A 24,482-nucleotide genomic window follows, 5' to 3' on the forward strand; every position below is an offset into this window, starting at 1 on the left:
ATGAGTGCCCCCTTGTCCTCTGTGATGACCTTACAATGAATAACTCAACACCAAGTTCACTATATGGACCACTTATGTATTTATTTATGTTGATCATATCTCCAAATATCCCCATATATCATAGGCTGCCTACCATGTGAATGAGTCATTTCATTGTTATTATTTTAAGATAAAGAGTATTTAAACTATTTCATTTCAATATTTAAAAAATAATCAACAATCAAGCAACACTAACAGACCAAGATATCTACGAGGTTGAAAATGACTTTTCTAACTTTCTCTTATACATACGTGAAAATATTAGCTAAACTAGGTGCCAATTTAGCGCCCATAGCTGCAATTGAGGATTGTAAAATGTAATCTCCTGCAAACCCCAAAAAAAATGGAAACAATTTGGGAAACAACTCTGTTGTACATCTTTCAACCCAGCCAGATTGTTCTTTTAATATATTCTCCACAACTTTGATCCCATACTTATGTTTAATAATGGTATAACGCAAAGCCACATGTGCTTTAAATGTATTTAGAAGTAAATCAATCACACTAACAGTCATGTATCCAGGCAGACAATATTTGTTTTTGTGCATTTATATATACAGTATGTATACTATATTGTCAAAAGTATTGGGATGCCTGCTGTTGCACACACATGAACTTTAATGGCATCCCAATCTTAGTCCGTAGGGTTCAATATTGAGTTGGCCCATCCTTTGCAGATATAACAGCTTCAACTCTTCTGGGAAGGCTGTCCACAAGGTTTAGCGTCTATGGAATTTTTGACCATACTTCCAGAAGCGCATTTGTGAGGTCAGGCACTGGTGTTGGACGAAAAGGACTGGCTCACAGTCTCCTCTCTAATTCATCCCAAAGGTGTTCGATTGGGTTGAGGTCAGGACTCTGTGCAGGCCAGTCAGATTCCTCCACCCCAAACTTGCTAATTCATGTCTTTATGGACCTTTCTTTTTAGATTCCCCAAGCATGGACCTTTTAGATTCCCCAAGAAATTCCCAATATATAATGGATGTTTTTTTGTCTTTCACATTTTTAATATCTTAAGCACCATCAATTTAAATACCTTAATAAAATAATAAAAAATATGGAATTTTTCCAAAGACCACTATTGACAAACTCATCATGTTCCTTTATTCCATAGTACATTTGCTAACAGTGGGACTGAACAAAAATATTTAGGTCTGTGACATATTTAACCTTTCTTGGGAAAAAATTTGGGACCTTGATCAAGAATTTCAACTCATCAAGTTATAGATAAACTGACCTTCTCAATATTTTTTATATCAGACACACAGACTGTATACTTTTTAACTTTAAAACTCTTTTGTTTTAGCTAGCTTACATCTCTTCCCTCCAATCGACTCTCAGAGCTCTTCACCCACTTTATTTTTAAGTCTCAGACAAGGTTATAAATTCAGCACTTTGAAAGGATTGAACAGAAAAGAAGACTGCAGATAGACAAATGCAATGTATGTAGGAGGATTTGTTTAATCTCTAGGTATCACCTGAGGATAGTCCCTTTACAGGCTACATGTAAGGGTTTACAACTACTTTAAATGTTAGACATCCAACCAATTAGACAACTTTTTCCCCAAAATAAACCCCAAACGTGTAAAAACACCCTGAAGATCTATTGCATTACATCTAGTCTCTGGTATGTGAAAAATCTCTAAATGTATATGCCTAATTCTTATAAAATCACAGATCCTAATTCATATAATTGCAAGCAGCATTTTCTCCCATGAAAAATTCAGAATTTAATATTTTTTTAATTGTTTTTATTTAAGCATAGATGCCATTACTACTCACTTAATGCATGTTTATTCAGGTATATTGTATTGATCTTTCTAGTGAAACTACAGGGTTATGATGTATTTTTCCTGTCACTGTGTATTACTGTTATAAAATAAATGAAAAAGGGTTGAGCCATGTGTCCAGAATCATTTTGTCTGGTAGGAGTTATATCTGCTGCAGATTTCCAGCAGGTTATGGGCCCAGCTATAGCCAAAGTTCTAAAAACTGCTGAAGATACAGATACAGCTCAGAGTTACAGAGAACATCGATGAGAACATCGAACATAATACATTTCCTGAGCATCAATGATGATCAAATTGCACACAAATGCATCTGTGAAACTGCAAAAGAGATATGGAAAGAGCTACAGGATGTACTTGAGAAAGCAAGTCTTAGAAATAAACTGTACTTAATTAGAAAGCTTTAACAGATTAAGCTCATGCAAAAATGTTATGCTATAATGAGTAGCTTCTCTATAGTCCAACTCCTCCCAATGTATGTACAAACCAACGACAATTTATTATGTTCACCAATGACCTGTACTAACTACCTACACTTTATAAAATGAAAGAATTAAATGCGATCTCCCATTGGCCACCTGAACATTAGTAGATTTGTGTAGTAACTGTAATCTGGAGTACTGCATGAGGTCACATTGTGCTCACCAATGCATGCGGTATGATGCTGGGTGAAGCCTGGAGGACATTTACAGTTGAAACTTCCAATAATGTTGACACAGAGGAACTGGCAGTTGTGTTGTTTGGTTTGACATTCATCAAGATCTAGAATAAACAAAAAATCCCAGTTAAGCAGTTTTTGGACATGTACCTTATTTTTCTCAGCCACAATGCAGGTGCTCACATGTTTTTGTCTAAAACTTCTGCAGATGTTTTACAATTGCACGTCTGAACATTCAGAATGTTTCCTTTTTATTTCCTGTTTGAGGCCACAGGCCTAGACATTGAAATGTTTATGGAATTTAGTCTCTATATGAGTAAGTTTCTCTTTCATTCATCTAAAGCCAATTAGGTTCTGAAGAGGAAACATTGCTAAATGAGTAACCAAATTTCTTACACAGTTATGACTGATTCATTTCCTAGTATTTAGCTGCATCCTTAAAGGGGTTGTACCTACACTTTGTGAAAGACCATTGGGTCTTTAGTATACAATTGTTCAGTCTTCTCAGAAATAAATTGCATTAACAATAACAAGTTGGGGAATCATATTGGTTCTAGTAATGACTGGTTAATTTTCGGGATTTCTGGAGGTAGCAGAGGAACTAGTTCAGTTAATGCTTAATAAAGCAACGGACCCTGATAATATTCATCCCAGAGTTCTAAGAGAACTTCAAGATATAGTTGTTGAACCAAGAACGGATCTTTTTAATCAGCCTCTTCTAACATGAGAAGTTCCCCATTACAGGCGGACAGCTAATATTGTACCTATCCACAAAAAGGGCAGCACAGTAGAAGCTGGCAATTACAGGCCAGTGAATTTAACAACAGTTGTAGTCAAGTTAATGCAATCACTCCTGAAATGAAGGATCATTGATCACTTTAAAATACACAACTTGCTGGACTCAAAGCAGCATGGCTTTACTGTGGGTAGATCATGTCAGACTAATCTGATTTAATTTTTTTACTTTATTACCAATGTGTCGGACCAAAGTGGTGTTGTGGACATAGCATATCTTGATTTCAGCAAGGCATTTGATACAGTTCCACATTATGATCTAATAAAAAGTTGTACAAGCTAGGACTTAACCTTTGGTTGGTTCAGTGGATATGCAGTTGACTAAAGGATAGATACCAGAGTGTGGTTGTAAATGGGGTTCACTCTGAACAGAGAGCAGTCACTAGTGATGTACCAAAAGACTCTGTACTAGGTCCTGTTTTATGTAATCTATATGTAAGTTATATAAAGATTTGTTGGGCAAGGTATGTCTTCTTGCTGGTGACACAAAGGTATGTAATAGGGTTGATATCCCTGTAGAAATCTCTGTAAAATCTCTGTAAAATGGAACATGATTTGGCATCACTGAAAAATTGATCAAAGCAGTGGAAACTGTAGTTCAATGTTTCTAAATGTAAAATAATGCACCTAGGGAAAAAGAATCCCCTAAATGAGAGAATGCACCATTGGCGGTTCAGTGTTGGTCAACACTACAAGAAAGATTTGGAGGTACTTATTCCAGATAATTGCAAAATGAGCAAACATTGTGATCAGACAGTGGGAAAAACAAATAGAATTCCAGGATGCATCACTAGAGGGATCACCAGCAGGAGGAAGGAGGTTCTGGTTCCCCTATATAAATCTATATAAATCTTTACTGAGATCTCATTTAGAATACTGTGTCCAGTATTCGAAACCTCACTTACAGAAAGATATTAACAAAATAGAACAAGTCCAGAGAAGGGAAACAAAAATAGTGAAAGGTTTGGGGCATAAAAGGTATTGAGAGCGACTATGAACTATTTTTCATCCTTATGCTGCTAGAATTAGTAAATAGATAGGAAAGTATATCATATTTACTTGTTTTAAACTTATTTTTTTACATGTCTTTAGTTACTTCCTGGTTTCTATGCCTAGGCAAATTATGTCATACATCCCAGGAGTCTTCAGGAAGGGAGGGAGGGTTCTAAGCCCAGCCTATCGCTGAGCTAAGGGCAAATTAATTCCAGGAAGTAAATGATACATGAATAATCTGCCCTTACTCAAGATGGCCACTGCCAGAAATGCCAGGCTGCCAGGGCTGTACAGTAAATGTCGCCTTTCAGAAAAAAATCTAAATGCCAGTATTGTCCCTGCCCCCACTATCTTCTCATTCCTCAGTATGATTCTTGAAGGCTAGCAATAAAGTTTGAAGATCAGTAGTAAGGCATAGGAGTGTCAATGTTTGCCTTTACTTCTAAAATATATCTACATATTGCAGTCCCCAAACTTCATTTAAAAGGTACACTAGGGTAATTGCATTTCATTACTGGTGATATTTTATATAGTTTGTTAAAATGTAGTTTTATTTTAAGCCCTATATCTATTCTTAACAGTGTCTATAAAAACCTATATAAATAATTGCATTGGATCTGTTTAAAACCTTGTACTTGTCAGTTGCTGGAATTATAGCTTGTCACTTATGTATCTGTGAAATACAAGTAATACTGGTGGGAGAAGTATACGTGGATGTAGGATTCAAAGGAACCTGTCAAAATAGAAATATGAGAGCTTCTATAGCTGACTTGTTTATGAAGATATCATATAAGTTCAACCTGCCTGAGGTTGAGGTTTTGGAAGCCAGACTGTGCACAAACATACATGGCCTAGTTTGTTAGACCTAGACATTCAGAACCTCAGATTAACCTTGGCTCATCATATAGTCACAGAGTAGCTGAATAGACAGCCAATTGTGGCTATTGTCATTGCACAGATTTTCAATTCTCCTTGTCTGATTTCAGAATGGGTCTGAGATTAGGCCTACAAAATCTACTTTTTAAAAAAATATTAATTAGTTGGTCTAGTTTCTACAGTAACCTTCTTTGTACATTGATTACTTTGGGTGTTCAGACTCCAGCAAAATACAAATAAACTGCACATTATACTGAACTCAACATAGCCTTATCTCAAAACAGGAAGCATGCCATTCTCTTGGATTAATTATGCATTTTCAAAAAAGAAAGAAGTTCCCTTGAACCAATACATTTTTAGACTTACCTTTGCAAGTCTTTCCATCCTCTTGTAGAGTGTATCCTCGAGGACATGAACACTGGAAGCTGCCTTCTGTGTTCTTACAAATAAAATTACATGGTTTGGGGGATTGAGAACACTCATCAAGATCTGCAAGGCAGAACAAAATAAACAATAAATCACCAATTTGACTCCTTTAAGATTAATTTTGCAATTTTACTGTCTATAACTGTTCATTTTGTTAGTGTAAACATTAACTCTTACTCCTTTTTATGCCACAAAAAAAGACCAATATAGTCTTCTGGCATGGTTTCCCCAATTCTCCTTTCATTTTCAGATGATGTGTTGGAGATACACTTAGATGTGACTTCTATATGTAGCACTACTCCCTTGGGAGCTGCTTGAAGCAGATTCCCCTGGGTTACCCTTAGCAACAGCTGGCAAACTCTTAACACTTAAAGTCCTTGGCTCAATAAGTATCCAGGGGATATGTTTTTTGTGTATTTTATTTGGAACTGGGATAGGAGAAGGGATGAGTGGGATACTCCAACTATGAACTATGCACAATCTCCGGGACAACTAGCTGTAGTGTGTGCAGCGAGGCTGCTGCTTCACCCTGCCACTATGGTGAAGATGTTTAGTAAAGCTCCTGTTTTAGTTACTCTCTTCAGTGTTCTGAAACTGGCACACCCTTTACTCTCAATGCTGGTGTGCTGACACATGTCTGCTGACCCTTGCTTCCGGAGTGGTCCCCTTCCTGGTAGACTCCTGGGCAAGTTCCTCTGTACTCATGGACACTGTTTTTCCAGAGTCACCATTGCCTCCAAACTCCTCTTGTCAGCATCCACTGAACTTCTGCATTCAGCAACACCTTCAGGTTCACCAGGCCGACAGCCTGTGACCACCTTTCCCAGCTGCAGAAGGAGACACAGCCGTGCACTCCTTCTGGGACTTGGCTTCCCACCCAAAGACACCCTGTCACATGTGCCCTTTGCTTTTATGGTCAATCCCAGGATGCACCACTGTTGTGCCCTCTCACTGGGACTGCCACAAAAGCCTGTGTGTCAGTGGCTGGATTTCCTCCACTGTCCAACAGGCTCCCCTATTGGATACAGTGGGGACACCCCCTTAGACCAAGTGAATCACACCTGGACACATGTAACAGGCCTAACTAGAAATCCTGCTCCCTGATAAGCAGGAAAGCAATGCTTTTACCTAGAACCTGACTAAAAGGGTGCTACATATAAAAGTGGAAAGGGACTTATTTTGTTTTTCCTATTTTCAAAAGTTATTGACTAGTAGGCTTTTAGTAGTTTACCTTTATAGCCATAGGTTCTATTCACATAATAAAATTACCATATTCAGTGTGATATCATTATATATATATAGTTTGATCACATAATTTTCCCTAGAGTGATGTATACCACTGTAAGATTTACATGACTAGTTGCAAATGTTGTTCTAATTGCTGTGCTTGCTGTGCTAGTATTGTTGGTTGAATAAAAAGTTATGTCTCAGTATGAATTCTTTACCATTCAAGAGTAGTAGTTTGAAAATAATGGAAATGTTTTAACAAATCAGTACAATGTGTACATTTATGCATGCTTGTTTATTATATTCTATATTTTATGCAATGTGCTTTACACTTTTTGTATTAGTGCCATTTATTACAAATGTTTTAAATACCACTAAGCAACAAATATCTGGATTTCACACAAGCGTTCTTTTACTTTCATTTTCAAGACTTTTTTTTGTTGTAGAGTCTGTGTTCACACCTTATATCATATTTGCCAACTGTCCTGTTTTTGCCGGGACAGTCCCGGCAAATAGGAGCCTGTCCCGGGTAATTTACACTGTCGCGGCAAGCTACCCGTAAATGCCCGTTAAAAAAAATGTTTGCGGGCCGACATCGTAACGGCGCATGCGCCGTTTCGACGCCTGCCGGGCTCAGGAAAGCTCGTACAAGCTCAGCTGGGCGGGCGCATGCGCAGTTATGTAATTTTTAATTAAAAGGCACTCATTCTCGGCAGCACCTCGCCGGTGCCGGCTGCCACAGCAGAGCGGAGAAGGACCCCTGGAGAGTGAAGACACATTCACAGACATAAAGGTAGGTAGGATGAAAGCAACAATCTTATGTGCAAAAATATCTGGTAACATGACATGTGAATAAAGTGTCAAATGTGCTCAGGAGTGACCATACAAAAAATGTAATATGTAACTAAAAATAAAGTGCAAGGTGTAAATAAGACACCCGATACCAAAAAGTATAATTAGGTTTTATCGTACTTATTTACACCTTGCACTTTATTTATATTTCCATATTTAATTTTTTGTATGGTCACACCTAAACACATTTCACACTTTAGAATTGCAGGGAATTGTGATGAGAATTTTAAACTTTAGGAAGAAGTAATGCAGCTGAATAGGAGAAATAATTCCAACTCTGCTACTTTGGTCTTAAGTTTGAAATTCCCTTTTCAATTTCCTGTAATTTTCTCTTTATTGAGTAGACCCTATAATCTGATGATAAGTAGGCAGGGCTTAATTATGCGGAGTGGGTGGAGCTTTGGGGAAGTGGGTGTGGTAAGTAATTGTTAGCTGTGCTGCAAAGTGTCCCTGGAATTTTTTTTCAAATGTTGGCAACCATGTTATGTCTGTAACTGGCTGTCATTAAATACGCCATATTGTAGTTTCATAAAGTAAACTGCATAGAGAAGGACATGTATCCTGGGTATTTTTTTTTTTTTTTAGTTTTCACAGTCATATTTAGTACAGATCCACAGGAACCTCTGCTACTGATACCAGGGTTTTTTCAGATCTCAATCCTTCCCAGATCTCAATCCTTCCCATGTAAGCTATAATCCCATGGATTGCAAGATGAAAAACAACATGGGTTTACTTCAGGGAGATCATGTCAAACAAATCTTATAGATTTTTTTGACTGGGTGACTAAATAATAGACGGTGGAGGTGCAGTAGACATTGCATATCTAGATTTTAGTAAGGCTTTTGACACTGTCCCACATAGAAGACTTATCAATAAACTACAGACTTATCAATAAACTACAGTCATTGAGCATGGACTCCCATATTGTTGAGTGGATTAGGCAGTGGCTGAGTGACAGACAACAGAGGGTTGTAGTCAATGGAGAACATTCAGAACAAGGTCATGTTACCAGTGGGGTACCTCAGGGATCTGTACTGGGACCAATTTTGATTAATATCTTCATAAGTGATATTGCAAAAGGCCTCGATGGTAAGGTTTGTCTTTTTGCTGATGACACAAAGATATGTAACAGGGTTGATGTTCCTGGAGGGAAACGCCAAATGGAAAAGGATTTAGGAAAACTAGAAGAATGGTCAGAACTCTGGCAACTGAAATTTAATGTGGATAAGTGCAAGATAATGCACCTGGGGCGTAAAAACCCAAGGGCAGAATATAGAATATTTGACACAGTCCTGACCTCAGTATCTGAGAAAAGGGATTTAGGAGTAATTATTTCAGAAGACTTCAAGGTGGGAAGACAATGTAATAGAGCAGCACGAAATGCCAGCAGAATGCTTGGATGTATAGGGAGAGGTATAAGCAGTAGAAAGAGAGAAGTGCTTATGCCGCTGTACAGAACACTGGTGAGACCCACACTGGTGAGACAAAACTTACCAGGAAAGGTTAAAGGACCTTAACATGTATAGCTTGGAAGAAAGAAGAGACAGAGGGGATATGATAGAAACTTTTAAATACATAAAGGGAATCAACTCGGTAAAGGAGGAGAGCATATTTAAAAGATGAAAAACTACCACAAGAGGACACAGTTTTAAACTAGAGGGGCAAAGGTTTAAAAGTAATATGAGGAAGTATTACTTTACTGAGAGAGTAGTGGATGCATGGAATAACCTTCCTGCAGAAGTGGTAGCTGCAAATACAGTGAAGGAGTTTAAGCATGCATGGGATAGGCATAAGGCTATCCTTCATATAAGATAGGGCCAGGGACTATTCATAGGATTCAGATATATTGGGCAGACTAGATGGGCCAAATGGTTCTTATCTGCCGACACATTCTATGTTTCTATGTTTCTATGTTTCTATTAATCTTTAAATTTCAGCAGTGTTGGGTCTCAGCCCAGGGTAACAATTTCCAGTTTGGACCCTATGAAATCAGTCAAAATATATTTCAACCTTAAAAGGAGAAGTATGGGAAATTAAAAATAAGCAGTACATGCAACCCTCATGCTTTAATGTCTTTTTTTCCTTTCTTAAGGCTTTAAATTTGTGAGATACAGGCATTTGAACTGTCAAAAAGGAGCTTGTAATGGTTCTTTCTCTGTTTGAAAGTTTAGAGGGGGTGTAAACATCTCCAGCAATACACTCCCTCTTTCAGTCCCTCCTTCTCTTGGACATGTGGCTGTGCTTGGTGAACAGGCACACCCCAGCTGCCAACTAGAGCGAGGACGCTCTTCACATGCCTCCATCTTCATGGCAACATGTCACCACAAAATCCAGAAGTGGAGGCAACTTGACAAGCTGTGCAGTCTCCTCCCCTCCAGTAGCTCTGCTGGCCTTGTGTTCTCGGCTGCACTTTCCGTCCAGTTTGTATCTTCTCCCCTCTGCAGCTTTCCTCCACATCTCCCATGAGCGTTGATCTCTAACTATCTTGGCCGATCCCCCCCCCTCCATTACTCAGCAGCTGTCAAAGTCTTTGTGGGCCTCTCCTCCAGCCCTGCAAGCACAAGGGATGAGGGAGGGAGATCGGGTTGTCAGCATTGTGAAGGAGGTAAAGTGCCAGCCAACACTTCTCATGCTCAGTGATCCTCTGAACCAATAAAGGAAATGTTCTCTAAACATCAGCCCGTTTGCTGTGACATTCTGTTCTGTGAATGAGCACAATGTCATATATAGACAGCACACCTTTTCAGTACAAAACTGGGAAATCCCTGCTCTCTAAATATAAAGTAAAATATCTGATAAAAAAAATGTTGTATTTTATTTTAAAATGCATGTTTTTCAATATAACTTTACCAGGAATGTAGAAAGAAATATAAACAGAGGAGGGAAGGAGGGAGGAGGGAGCGAGCAGAGAGCCCAGAGCCGACACCAATCACAGGGAGAAGGAAAGGGGGAGGATCCAGACTCCCATTTTTGGTATGACACTTCAAGAAAGTCTGAAGGCCCTCCCACACAGTGCCGTCTTTAATATTGATTGGACCCTGGACAAATATTTTCTTGGGCCCTCCCGAATCCACTTATCAAATATTTGCAGGCAATGCAGGCTCAAGGGGTAGCGGCTTTGGGCCCCACAATGATGACTGGACCCAGGGCAGCTGCCCCTTTTGCCCTGTGTTAAAGATGGCCCTGCTCCCACAGGTAATAAACACTATATTAACAGGAACAGTGCACTTTTCAGAGGGGCAGGAAAGATTTGTAGATGCTAGCAGATCATAGGAATTAAGAATAAGTAAAAAAAAAAGGAAAGCCATACTTCTCTTTTAAAGCTGGAACTAGGACACCATGATTTTGATATTGGTAGATGTATTATTATTGAAGCAAACATTTTTCTATCAGCATGAAAACAAAGGTAGGGATGATGTTGCAGGCTGTATTTTGTGAACAGGCAAACGTAGACAGGGGGGGAGGCATGAGACCAGAGTAGGTTTCAATCTTAACCTGGCAATAGATGGATCAAAATTTGGCCAGGTCAGCAGAGACTGGCTCTATTACGAATTATGATCCATGTGTGGCCATTCCCACTTGACAGAAGCTGTTCTAATGATCCACTTCTATTGAACGGCTCGTTGGAAAAATGTTCTTGATCAGTGGCCGCTGGTCAGTGTATTTTGACAGTAGAGAGTCCACACTGTCAGAATACAATGCCTTAGTGGAATAGACTCCTCTATCCACCTCAATTTTGTTTTTTCAGCCTGCTAGCTCCATCTTTAGCCTCAATGCTGATGAGAGAAAAAAAGTTGCTACATAGACAAGATAAGGACCAGGAGTTCAGCTTTAAAAAGACATTATTAAAATTATTTTTTTTTATTTCTTTTTTCATGACATGATAACGTAGAATAGTACAGTACTGAAAAATCTTACCAACACAGGATGTACCCCCAATGTCAGTTGTGTAGCCATGATTACAAAAGCATTTATAAGAGCCAATATTATTGACACATTGTCCATTCTGACAAAGGTTGGGCATCACTTTACATTCATCTATGTCTGTGTAAAAAAACAAAACAAAACAGGATTTAACAGGTTGACATGCATTGCACCATTCATCAAACCACATGTAGGGGCTGTTAAGGAGATTACTAACTCTGAGGGACTTTTCACCCAGACTAACTGTAACATTTTTTTTTTTTAAATGTACTAACTGTTTGTAGCAATGGACCCTGTATTTTTGGCAATAATACACCAAGTCTGCAGGAGTAGTACATGCAAAGTCCCTTGTAGATAAAAACAGATCTGACGTTTATTTTTTTCCCCCTAAAATATTTTGACAATATTGTCTCTTAATACATACTCATTCTCAACTATCAAAAATGGCTATTATTAGTCCAGCCCTCCTTACTTTTTTTTAATTTTAATTTTGTTTAGTAAAGTGGGATAGGAAGGATTAGCAGGCAACATTCAACAATACTGTAAATAGACTTTAAGTCTTGACTCCTGTTATCATTTCATCAAACTGTGCTCAACCAATAATACAGCTGTTATGAAAAAATTTAATAATATCATACATACAAATGTATACCCACCCCTGCCATCGGTTGTGTATCCTGGTCCGTGTGGGCAGAGCTTCTTATACTGAGTTGTACCTGGCAGTGGGCAAATCTCACACTGGTTGCCCCAACCTCTGCCTCCATTGCAGCAACATTCAGATTTAGTGACATGGTTTCGACTGCTGGATGACATCTGACACATGGTTTGCAGAACTTCAGAGAAACAGAATCCCTGCCGGGTATCTGTGGCATAAAGACATGAAGGAATTACACTGTGTAAGGTTCAATATTTCTACCACATTCTCTCAATATCACAATATTTTACGCTGGCATTTGTAAGATTCCCCGTCACACCAGCAGGCGCATGGGTGAGGAATTTTGTAGAGGTGGGTGAAGTGTGATGGGGAACAGAGACCAGGCAGATCTATAGCCTCTATTCAGTCCAATAGTGGCTTTGGAATCCACCCACTGCTGTGCACTGTCAATGACTCAGTGATTGGCAGTTCCATATTTGGGTAATGACATCACCACTATCTCCAGCACTTTTCTTTACATTTATTTTTTGCCCAGGGAATCTCCTGGGTGACAGCTGAATAGGGCCAGGGATACAGCATTGTCTGGGGGGCTGCCACTTACATAACAGCTTTCAAGCACAGTCATGCCCCACTCTGAGTAATGACATGCCTCTGCATGCCAGCTCAGAACTGGCCTTGGTTACCACCAGTTTCCTAATTTGCCCACTGGCAGTAATGCTTTAAGAATCTGTCATTGCGGCAGAGTCAGGTTTTTTAAGTACCGGTAGGTATATTATTGAATTTTACATCCATGTTGGTAATGATACCAAAACTGGTGCCTTTGCCTGAATTAGGAGCTTGTGATTGTAAAGGTACCTACAACCACAATAGTCTTGTTAACAATTAATTGATTTCGCCCAGCCTGTGCTTTCAGCATTAGTATTATAGAAGTAGAAAAAGAAGTGCATGCTTTTGAGTAGGACACGGCTAAAAATCTTACATAATAAAATGAAAAGTGCAATTACATTTGATGCAGTGAAATGCTCCTTGGTTTGTTTAAGATGTATGACCTTTAATTTAAGCCCAAAGTACTGTACCACAGCATTACTCGTATGTCATCTTCAAAATATTGTGCAACTTTAAATGATCATTTGGTTTGATTCCATGCCAAACCATGCTTTAAAGAGGCTATTGTTATGATGCTCAGTGAGAAAATTACAGTTTTATTCCTATGAACCCTGGAAAATATAATGATCATGCTTTTTGCATAACAAGGAAAATAAAGTTATGAACAAGTAAGACAGGAATAGAATACATTTCAGTCTATATTTTCTGCTTTATGGAAAGGTTAGGGTGCCTGCAGAGTACCAAGGCATTAGACCTTAAGACTAAGTAGAACGTGTTACAGTAAGTGTGATCTCGTGGACATGTGGGAAAGAAAAGAAAAGAAAAGAAAAGAAAAGAAAAGAAAAGAAAAGAAAAGAAAAGAAAAGAAGAGGAAAGGAAAAGAAAAGAAAAGGAAATGGAAAAGAAAAAAAAGAAAAGGAAAAGAAAAGAAAAACGGAAACTTGGTTTCTTGGTGTGCTAATTTTCTGTTCATTGCCAGGTTTTTTAATGTTTTTTAATGTTGTCTGTGTTTATCGTAGTGACAAACTGAAAACAGAAAGTGAAGGGAATTCCACAATTTTACAGTTGTCAGTAGAACAAGAGGTGATGGAATCTTCTATTAGGAACACCTGATCTAAAGACAAAAAAAAGAATTCTCATCACATAAAGTGTTACTAAACCCAGGAGCCTGATTCATTATATATGATCTCCCACAGCACGCAGAACATGGAAATGCAATTATTTTAGTAAATATAAATTGATAAATACCCTTTCTCATCAGCAGTATATATCAGTCTTGTGACTTCTATCAGTGTTCAGGCGAGCCCTGGTTGAAGCTCGTAGAAGGAGTTTTCATTCTCCTCTGACTGTCCTGTGAGGCTGCATGACCCCTGCCCCTCTGTCTGGACAGTGCTGATTGGCCCTGTGCTGATCACATGCACCCCCCCCCCCTCAAAAAAAAAAAAAAAAACTCTAGCAATACACACCAAACTGAGCATGTGCAGAGTGCCGCGAAGACTCTGTATTTTTAGCAGATGGATTAGGGACAGTAAAAGAAGGGGAGAATAAGAGAAGACAGCCTTTTTACACATGTGAAGGATTAACCCCTTAGGTTCTACAGTGAGCATAACAAGCATGCTTACCTGCATATACAGACATCATTTTACAGTTATGGATTCAGATAGGACCCTATGGGTGACATCACCGCTCCAGGCTTTCCCAGCCATTAGCATGTGTTCTCTCCCCTGCAGCCAACGCTGGCTGACACAGGGGATCACATGACCAGACCAGAGCAGACTGGGAATAGCTAAGTATATATATATTTCTTATATGTACAGTATATACTTAGCTATTTCAGATATAAGTATTAGCAGGGGGAAGGGAGCATTTTTTAGGCTAGTTAGGTTACTATTACTAAAAAAGTAATTTCAATGATTTGCTGCAAATGAATCCTAGGTAATTTATTTAATATAATTTTTTGTGATCCTAAATTGCTTGTTCACGACCATTTGTTTTCTGATTACTCACCAAGACATTCAGTTCCAGTGACAGATGTCTGAAACCCTTCATTACAGTCACAGCGGTAGCTTCCAATAGTGTTGACACAGCGACCATTCTCACAGATACCAGGTTTGCTGCGACATTCATTTTCATCTGTATCAAACCAATGGGAAATTGCAAAAGACAGATAAAAGTGGCTGTGTCACCACAAGAACCACAAAAGATTGCGTACAATTGGTTAAGTATCTAACCACTGTGTGTAGTCTCATATTATAAATTATTGCATAAGTGGTTGAGGTCATCCATGGTTTTCCCAATTTTTTTTTCCTCTTGAAAAACAAGTGGGCAGATGACGCTTAAAATATGAAAACCTTAAAACAACATTTATTTGAACACAACAAATGTAGAAGAGAATATAACATCTCTTCTTTTTCTATGTTAATGATTAGTTTCTACAAGCAGTGTATGACTAGCTTTGTAAGACTATTGGAGATTTATTTACCATGCCTAGTAAATATGATAAAACTATGTTAAAGCCTATGTGCAGCCAACAATTCAAAAATCAGCCCACAGGACAAAGCTTTCAGTCAGTAGGATGTGTCCCTTATGCTAATGCCTCTTCTGCTCAGTGAAATCTTCCTCCATCCATGCCCCCCCCCCCTCAAAGAGGTTAATAGAAACTGCAGTATGTCGATGAATGGTGGAGCCATACTACAGCTTCTTTTAACTCTCATTTGGGGAGCATGGGTGGAGGAGGATTACATCAGCACAAGGGACACACCCTATTGACTGAAGTTACGTCCCTTGTACTGATTTATGTGCTTTTAATCTTGGCTGCAGTTAGGCTTTAAATACCTAGCTAGAGGATCTTTGGTCATTAAAAAAAAAAAAAATTAAAGTCAGCATCTATAAATACTGTAGATGCCAAGTTTTAATAAAGAGAAAATCCATTGTTTTTTGCAGGGGGGGGTAAATTTTAATAACAGCTGACTTAAAGGATAAGTATGACCAAGGCTTTTTTGGCCATACTTCTCCTGTGGATCACAGGAGTGCAGTTCATTCTGCATTCCTGTGCCCTGTTTGCAACTGACAGTGAGCTAAAGCCCATTGGCGGCTGATGTCACTCAGCCGGTTAAGGCTTGGGAGAGATCCTGACCATATGGTAGGGATACACCCAGATGCCTGGACCGGCACCTGTCTCAGCCACTCAGCGATCCATTTAGAGCCTGAGCTAGAACCTCCTGCTCCCTCCCTAGCCCAGTGCTCTAGTGAGCACTGGAGGGGAGAGCAGAAAGCCACTGACTAACAGTCACGGCTCTCAGCAATGAGCAGAGGAAGAGAACTTAGCGCTCAGCAGTGTTTGATTGCTCAGTTCTCACTGCAGAGCGGGTGGGGGACAGATGCAGCATCGGATCAATGCTGCATCCACATAGGTGAGTATAATTGTTTGTTTTTTAAAATACTAAACTTCTCTTTTAAGGCCTGTATTAATGGGCTTTTCTTGGTTTCAAGTGGGTAGTGCATTCCCATACAAGTCTATGGGAATTCAAAACCCACTTGAAGCAGGTCAAATGTGGGCCAGAAGGAGATCAGCTAAAGGTCAAATGCACCTGTTAAAGAATTCTGAAGGATCTCAAACTGATGTCAAATTGATGCCATGGACACAAGCCCAAAGTCTGTCAACCCAGGCCCTAAGATAATTGGTTGGACCTAAACATTGCTTTTGAAATATATTTATATGACTGGCAACATTCACTACAGGTAATTTGTGCAATGTACATGGTTCTTTATACACAATTGTACATAGTTCTTTATACAGAAATACTTGGTATCTGTTTAAGCAACATAAACATGTATGGCCTTCTACAGTGTGACCATACAAAGCAGGACCAGCATTCCAAAGATAAACTACTAATAAAACAAATCATTTGAATCTGTAACCTCACCAATGCATCCTTCTCCGTCTGGTCGCCTCGTCATTCCAAGAGGGCAGATACACATAAATGTCCCGATCAGGTTTTTACAAAGCATTCCTCTGGATTCACAGTCATGGAAACCCTCTAAGCACTCATCTAGGTCTGTTACATTGTAAGTAGATATTGTGTTAAAAAGATGGAAACTACTGTTCTAGCATTCCAAACTGAATTGTATATTTTCAGCAAATAAAACACAAATAAAACTTTTTCAATCATTTTTTTTACCTTTACACATCTTTTGATCTTCTCTAAGAACGTAGCCCACAGGGCATGTACATTCATAGGAACCATAGGTGTTAATACACCTAAATGCACATATCAGTGGATTTAGGGCACATTCGTTGATATCTGAGGGAAAATCAAGATCACTTTATTTCTTTTCAAAAATAAAATATGATGTATAGTAATATTATCCATATATAGCAATATACCACGCAATAATAAGAAGACAAGTAAAGAAATTAGATATGGGAAAGTTATCTAAAATTATGTTATACAATTCTAACTTTACTTGACTGCATAGTAATGCTAGTATTTTGTTTTATAATACGATTTTAAATTATACACAGTTATAAAATGCTAATGTATTTCCGTTCAATATTACATACCTCACACCCACCATTTATTATTGTAAACTGAGGACAATCTTTTATATGTAGCCCTAATGAAGGGAGATTTTTTTAAACTCTCGAAACATGTTTTATTTGTATAATACTAGACTCTCAATAAAAAAAAAAATGAAATTAAAACGAAACTTCATAAATTCCAATTTTAGTGCTTTCCTCTTTATTCACCAAGTCCTAATTGAGTAAAGAGCCAACCATTGGCAATCACTTCTGAGAAACCTTCTTAAAGCTGACTATAGATGGGTAGAATTTTGAATGAAAATTCTTAAGAAAATTATGTTCTAAGAAAGTTTGTTCACCTTTCTAATCATTAGTGGGTAAAATCAATGTTCGTTTTTGAATGTAGTGAAAGAGAAAAAAGGAGCAGAATAGAAATTGTTTCTTGCACAAACACATTGCTAACAGTGTATGTGGTTTTCATTTGGTACATACATTCAGAAATCAAATATTAAAGGCAAAGGAAAATCTATCGAACAACATTCTAATGCTCTGAGAATTTTTCTAAGACTTTTCCTAATAATTTGCATTTAAAATTCTATCCATCTACAGTGTGACCAGCTTTTAGCCTAGTACGCATGTCGTTTAGGAAAAAAACTGACAGCTCTGGTCGGAGCCACTGTGCTAATGATTCAACGTGTTTCGACAGTGATTTCCCCTGCTAAGCTATTGTGTTCTGATAGGGGTTGCCCCCCTGCCAGAACACTCCGGTCAGGGCTCACAGCCATTGGCTGAAAACGCTGATCGGGAGACTGTAGGCTGCTGGTTTTTCAGCATGCATGTCCAACAGCAGCACGCCAAAAGGCCAGCTTCTGTCATACCAGCTGCCATGCACATGGGCTGAATGTCGGCCGGTTTTTATCGAAGTGACCGATGTCACCCAACATTCGACCCATGTGGACTAGGCTTAGGGTAATATTTTGCTCTATACTGCTTAAGACTTAATTTAATATTCCCATTGCTGTAAAAGATTCAGTGCCCCACCCTTCCCTTCTACTTTCAATAAATTATTTTGCTGTTTGCGTCTCCACTGGGCAGATTCACCCATTCTCTTTGCCCCACTAAGGGGAAATATCACAGCGGGGGGGGGATCTGTCTAACATTAGGTCAGGCACACAAAGGGAAATCATACAAAATCCATGCACTATCATAAATGGAAAATAAACTCAGGACCCTGGTACTGCAATACAACAGTGTGCTGAACATCCAATTTTTATTTATATTCAGTTATTTTTGTATAGGATGGAACTATCTTGTAATACAATATATAGTTATGGATCTGCACATAAGATAATTACACAAGTTATATAATATTCCCGTCAAAAAGAAGGTTGGGAAAGCAAAGACTTACCTTCACAATTCATCATTGGTCCAGGCTCAAAGCCTTCATCACAGGAGCATTCAAATGTACCAATGGCATTAGTGCATGTTCCATTCCCACATGGGTTACCAATAGAGCATTCATCAGTATCTGAAATATGAGAAATACTCCTGTTAACTAAATAGAAATTTGGCAAACAGAAAGAATGGAATTTTTGAATCCTTAGGCCCGTTTCACACCAGCGGACCAATGGGGTCCGCCTGTCAGTTTTTCAGGCAGACCCAATCGGACCACCCATTGATCTTTATAGGGCGGCAGATGTTAGTGGACATGTGTGCGCTGACATCCCCCAGGCATCTGATAAAACCTGCTAAAAATAGACACATGGCATTACATTTGCCATCCGCCCAGCTAATCGGATCCGATAACAATCAAAATGAAATGGACATGCAGTCTGTTTCCATCTGACGACTCCAAAGAGGACAAGCTGTGTCTTTGTCCACTCTGCACAGCAGAGAGGACATGGACCTATAATTTTCCTGCTCAGCGGGGATCAGTGGAGAGATTCCCTGCTGAGCAGGCTTATTCCGCTGAGACAGATCTGTTCCATCTGAAAGGGGCCTTACAAAAGTAGGCCAGTGGTTATAAAAACAATTTTTCAAGCCAAAATAGTAACTCGGTTAATGCAGAGTTAACACTCTCCCTCTTAGATTGTAAGCTCTAACAAGCAGGGCCCTCTGTTTCCTACTGTATTAAATTGTATTGTGATTGTACTGTCTGCCCTTATGTTGTAAAGTGCAATTTAACTGTTGTATATAAATCTGGTATAACAATAATAATAACACAATGCAAAGTAAAATCTCTCCAGCAGGCAGGCAAACATCACCTTAAAGTTGGACATAAAATATGATTGTACAATCTCTTTACAACCTTCTTTAGATTTACCAAAACTATGCAATTGGAGGACATGCCTAAACAATTTATTTCAATTAGTATCAATACAGACAGGCACTTGCACTAATAGTTGATGGTAGATCTAAAGAAGATTGTACAATGGGATTGTATAGGCTCATAGGCATGTGCAGCCTATTGCATTAGGGTGTGCACCCCAAAGCTCAAACACACATGCGTGTGTATATATATATATATATATATATATATATATATACATACACACACACTATATATATATACACATACACACACACTATATATATATATATATATACACATACACACACACACTATATATATATATATATATATATATACACACTTGTCAAAAGTATTGGAACACCTGCCTTTACACACACATGAACTTTAATGGCATCCCAGTCTTAGTCTGTAGGGTTCAATATTGAGTTGGCCCACCCTTTGCAGCTATGCCAGCATCAACTCCTCTGGGAAGGCTGTCCACAAGGTTTAGGAGTGTGTCTATGGGAACGTTTGACCATTCTTCCACAAGTGAATTAGTGACGTCAGGCACAGATGTTGGACGAGAAGGCCTGGCTCGCAGTCTTTGCTCTAATTCATCCCAAAGGTGTTGTATCGGTTTGAGGTCAGGACTCTGTGCAGGCCAGTTAAGTTCCTCCACCTCAAACTCGCTCATCCATGTCTTTATGGTCCTTGCTTTGTGCATTGGTCCAAATCATTTGGTGGAGGGGGGATTATAGTGTGGGGTGTTTTTCAGGGGTTGGGCTTGGCCCCTTAGACTCTTAGAGCGTCAGCATACCAAGACATTTTGGACAATTTATGCTCCCAAATGTGTGGGATGGCCCCTTCCTGTTCCAACGTGACTGTGCACCAGTGCACAAAGCAAGGTCCATAAAGACATGGACTTAGCATGGGTGGTGGAAAATTTACTTCAAGTGCAATAATTTACATTATAATAGTAACTAAAACATATAAAATTAAGTGTAACAATCTAAAAAATAAAAATTCCAAAGTGCTCTACTGGTGTGAACCTTCCAACTAAAAAGTTTTTGCACTTAAGTTAAATTGTATGGCAAAGATCTGTAGAGGGGTTCCCCCATCACTGCTAAGTTTTGAAAAAGATGTATGCCTTATTTTCCTTTTGATGTGTATTACATGTGAAATAACATGTGAGGCACTGATATGGACTGATAGGCAGCACTAATAGGCACTTGTTCTCAGCACTGACTGGCACTGATGAGGCTGCACTGATGGGCACTGATTGGCAGCACTGAGAGGTGGCACTTAATGGCAGCACTGATGGGTACTGATAGGTGGCACTGATGGGCAGCACTGATTGGCAGCACTGCTGGGCACTAATAGGCATCAATGATGGCTACTGATAAGCGGCATTGGTGGGCACTGATTGGTGGCACTGATAGGAAGCACTGATAGGCACTGTTAGATGTCACTGATAGGCACTGATGAGGCGGCACTGGTGGGCACTGATAGGTGGCACTGATGAGGCGGCACTGCTGGTCACTGATAGGTGGCACTGATGAGGCGGCACTGCTGGGCACTGATAGGCACAATTAGGTGACACTGATGGAAACTGATGAGGCGGCACTGGTGGGCACTGATAGGTGGCACTGGTGGGCACTGATGAGGTGGCACTGATAGGTGGCACTACTGGGCACTGATAGGTGGCACTACTGGGCACCACTTATGGACACTAACAGGGGAGAGGGGGAGTTTCACATTCAGCAGACAGTGAGACTTGCAAGAACCGCTCAGTGTGTGTACAGTGGCGTACCTAGAGAATTTGGCATCCAGGGCGGATCCTATATCTGGCACCCCCCCCCAACTTTAAAATGTAAAACCACTCACAAAAATTTGTATTGTTTTAAAGAATATTTATTGCACAAAATTCACAGCCCCCCATCACAGTGCCCCTTGCAGTCTGCCCTCCGTCTCTCTAATCACAGTTCCCCCTTTTGCACTCTCTGCCTCCCCTGCACAGTCCTACCTTCAGCATAAATAGATAGCTAATATTATTAGCAATGTGTTTAAGTTTGAGTAAGAGATTGGAGACTTGCTAAAGGAGATATTCAGAGACTGCAGACAGGATACAGGAGATGCTCCGAGACTGCAGACATGATACAGTAGATGGTCAGAGACTGAGGACATGATACAGGAGATGATCAGAGACTGCAGACGGGATACAGGAGATGGTCAGAGACTGCAGACATGATACAGTAGATGGTCAGAGACTGCAGATGTGATACAGGAGATGGTCAGAGACTACAGACGTGATACAGGAGAAGGTCAGAGACTGCAGACATTATGCAGGAGATGGTCAGAGACTGCAGACATGATACAGTAGATGGTCAGAGACTGAGGACATGATACAGGAGATGGTCAAAGACTGCAGACGTGATACAGTAGATGGTCAGAGACTGAGGACATGATACAGGAGATGGTCAGAGACTGCAGACGTGATACAGGAGATGGTCAGAGACTGCAGACATGATACAGAAGATGGTCAGAGACTGCAGACGTGATACAGGAGATGGTCAGAGACTGCAGACATGATACAGGAGATGGTCAGAGACTGCAGACGTGATACAGGAGATGGTCAGAGACTGCAGACGTGATACAAGAGATGGTCAGAGACTGCCGACGTGATACAGGAGATGGTCAGAGACTGCAGACATGATACAGGAGATGGTCAGAGACTGCAGACGTGATACAGGCGATGGTCAGAGACTGCAGACGTGATACAGGAGATGGTCAGAGACTGCAGATGTGATACAGGAGATGGTCAGAGATTGCAGACGTGATACAAGAGATGGTCAGAGACTGCCGACGTGATACAGGAGATGGTCAGAGACTGCAGACATGATACAAGAGATGGTCAGAGACTGCAGACAGGATACAGGAGATGGTCAGAGACTGCAGACATGGTACAGGAGACGGTCAGAGACTGAAGACATGATACAGGAGATGGTCAGAGACTGCAGACGTGATACAGGAGAAGGTCAGAGACTGCAGACATGATACAGTAGATGAATAGAGACTGCAGACATGATACAGGAGATGCTCAGAGACTGAGGACATAATAGAAGATAGAAGAGCACTAGGGGGGCCGGAGAGCACAGGGGAAGCAGAGAGCACTGGAGGAGCTGAAGGGCACGGTTGGGGGGGGGGCTGGAGAGAATTAAGAGGGGAAGAGGGGAGGGAGCAGGGAAAACCAGGGGGGGTGGAGAGCACTGGGGGGACAGGGAGCACTTGGGGGGTGGGCAGGGAAAACCAGGGGGGTGGAGATCACTGGGGGGGACAGGGAGCATAGGGGGAGGGAGATGAAAAGCACTGTGGGGAGCTGAAGAGCATCGGGGGGCTAAAGAACAGGGGGGGTCTAGTGCACTGGGGGGGGCTAGGAGCACTAAGGGGGGATTAGGAGCACTGGAGGGGGGGTTAAGAGCACTGGGGGGCTAGCAAAAAAAGTTGTATAGGAGGGGATGGGGCAGCTGCATATAGATGAATTGATCTTTCCCTATTCTTCCTGCAGGAGGGAGAGGAGGAGAATCAGTAATTCAGCAGCTGCAGGAAGAATAGGGAAAGATGAAATCCTCTATATGCAGCTGCCCCATCCCCCTCCTATCCAGCACACACACTTGGGCAATGGGCACGCACTCACCTTCTTCCCGCCGAGGCTCCGCCCCTTCTTCACGCCGATGCCCCGCCCCTTCTTCCTGCCGTGGCTCCGCCCCATTCTTCCCGCTGCGGCTCCGCCCCCGCTAGCAGCACGAACTGAAGGAGCTGCCACTGCAGCTGCCTTCACACTGGATGCGGGATCTCAGAGCATGCCGGCTGACACCCCCCAGTGCGTGGCCCCCCCGCCCCCGCTATTGGTACCCCACTGTGTGTGTGACACTGTCATGTAATGTAGCTGCTTTTAGGGAGAAAGCGCAGCTGTCAAAACTCAGCGGTGATGGGGGTGGGCGGGATCGAGCAGCTGTCAAACACTATGGAAAAATGATTGGGAAGGAAGACGAAGAGAAGTCAGACAGTTGCCCTTTTAACAAGCTCTTCCTGTCTTTTCCTAAGCATTGCCAAACCTCTGTTCTCAGATCTGGTTTGGCTGCAACTCTGTTATATTTTGTCTTGTCTACCAGATACTCGCCTCTCCACCGAGTATCTCACTACCCTCAGTGCCAAAGATGGAGATCTCGGGAGAGAGCCGGCCCTACACTAACAGACACAGGGTGATTAGGGTGTGCCCAGACATACCCGGCACACCCTGTGCGCACGCCTATGTATAGGCTATTACCACCTTTAGATGCTCCTGAGTTCCATTACAGGTGCAGTTGACCTTCATTTGACCTGCATTTGACCTCATTCTAAGCTGCTTTAGATTTTATTGCATTTCCATTATTTGATAATGGGGAAAGGGATTTTTGACAAGAAAGAAAAGCTTATGTAATGTGATGATGTCTATTCACATATATTTACAAAGTCCATTGGTTTTACACAATGCATTATATATCTAGATTTGCACTGTACAGAAAATGACAGGATAATCTTGACAAATGACTCAGATCCTAAATGTACATGAATTTTGGATCTTTTAATAGGGGAACTATGCAAAACAGAGTAAGATGATTTTTAATCTAAAATGGAATTACCAGTAAACATTTTGATCATACAATTTTCAAAGATTTTAAACTAAGTAGCTTTTGAAACCCTTGTTATAAATTATAATTATGTTGGCATAAAGGGAATAGTGCATAATGCTTGAAAGTGTATTTTAGTTATTTACAGATTTTAGCCAT

The 24,482-nt window shown here is 40.4% G+C and overlaps 1 protein-coding gene across 1 annotated transcript in view; it reads right to left on the bottom strand.

The window, feature by feature from the left end:
• The window catches only part of FBN2 (fibrillin 2), a 303,194-nt gene that overhangs the window by 8,204 nt on the left and 270,508 nt on the right, over positions 1–24,482 (bottom strand). The window contains exons 53-60 of the mRNA XM_082258653.1: positions 18,769–18,888; positions 17,020–17,142; positions 16,765–16,896; positions 14,846–14,971; positions 12,234–12,440; positions 11,572–11,697; positions 5,515–5,637; positions 2,472–2,588 (exon numbers count right to left, since the gene is read on the bottom strand). Of these exons, the coding sequence (XP_082114779.1) occupies positions 2,472–2,588; positions 5,515–5,637; positions 11,572–11,697; positions 12,234–12,440; positions 14,846–14,971; positions 16,765–16,896; positions 17,020–17,142; positions 18,769–18,888 (1,074 nt within the window). The remainder of the gene's footprint in view (positions 1–2,471; positions 2,589–5,514; positions 5,638–11,571; positions 11,698–12,233; positions 12,441–14,845; positions 14,972–16,764; positions 16,897–17,019; positions 17,143–18,768; positions 18,889–24,482) is intronic.

Source organism: Pelophylax lessonae, assembly GCF_965119305.1.
Source record: "Pelophylax lessonae genome assembly, chromosome: 1".
Classification (NCBI taxonomy): Eukaryota; Metazoa; Chordata; class Amphibia; order Anura; family Ranidae; genus Pelophylax; species Pelophylax lessonae.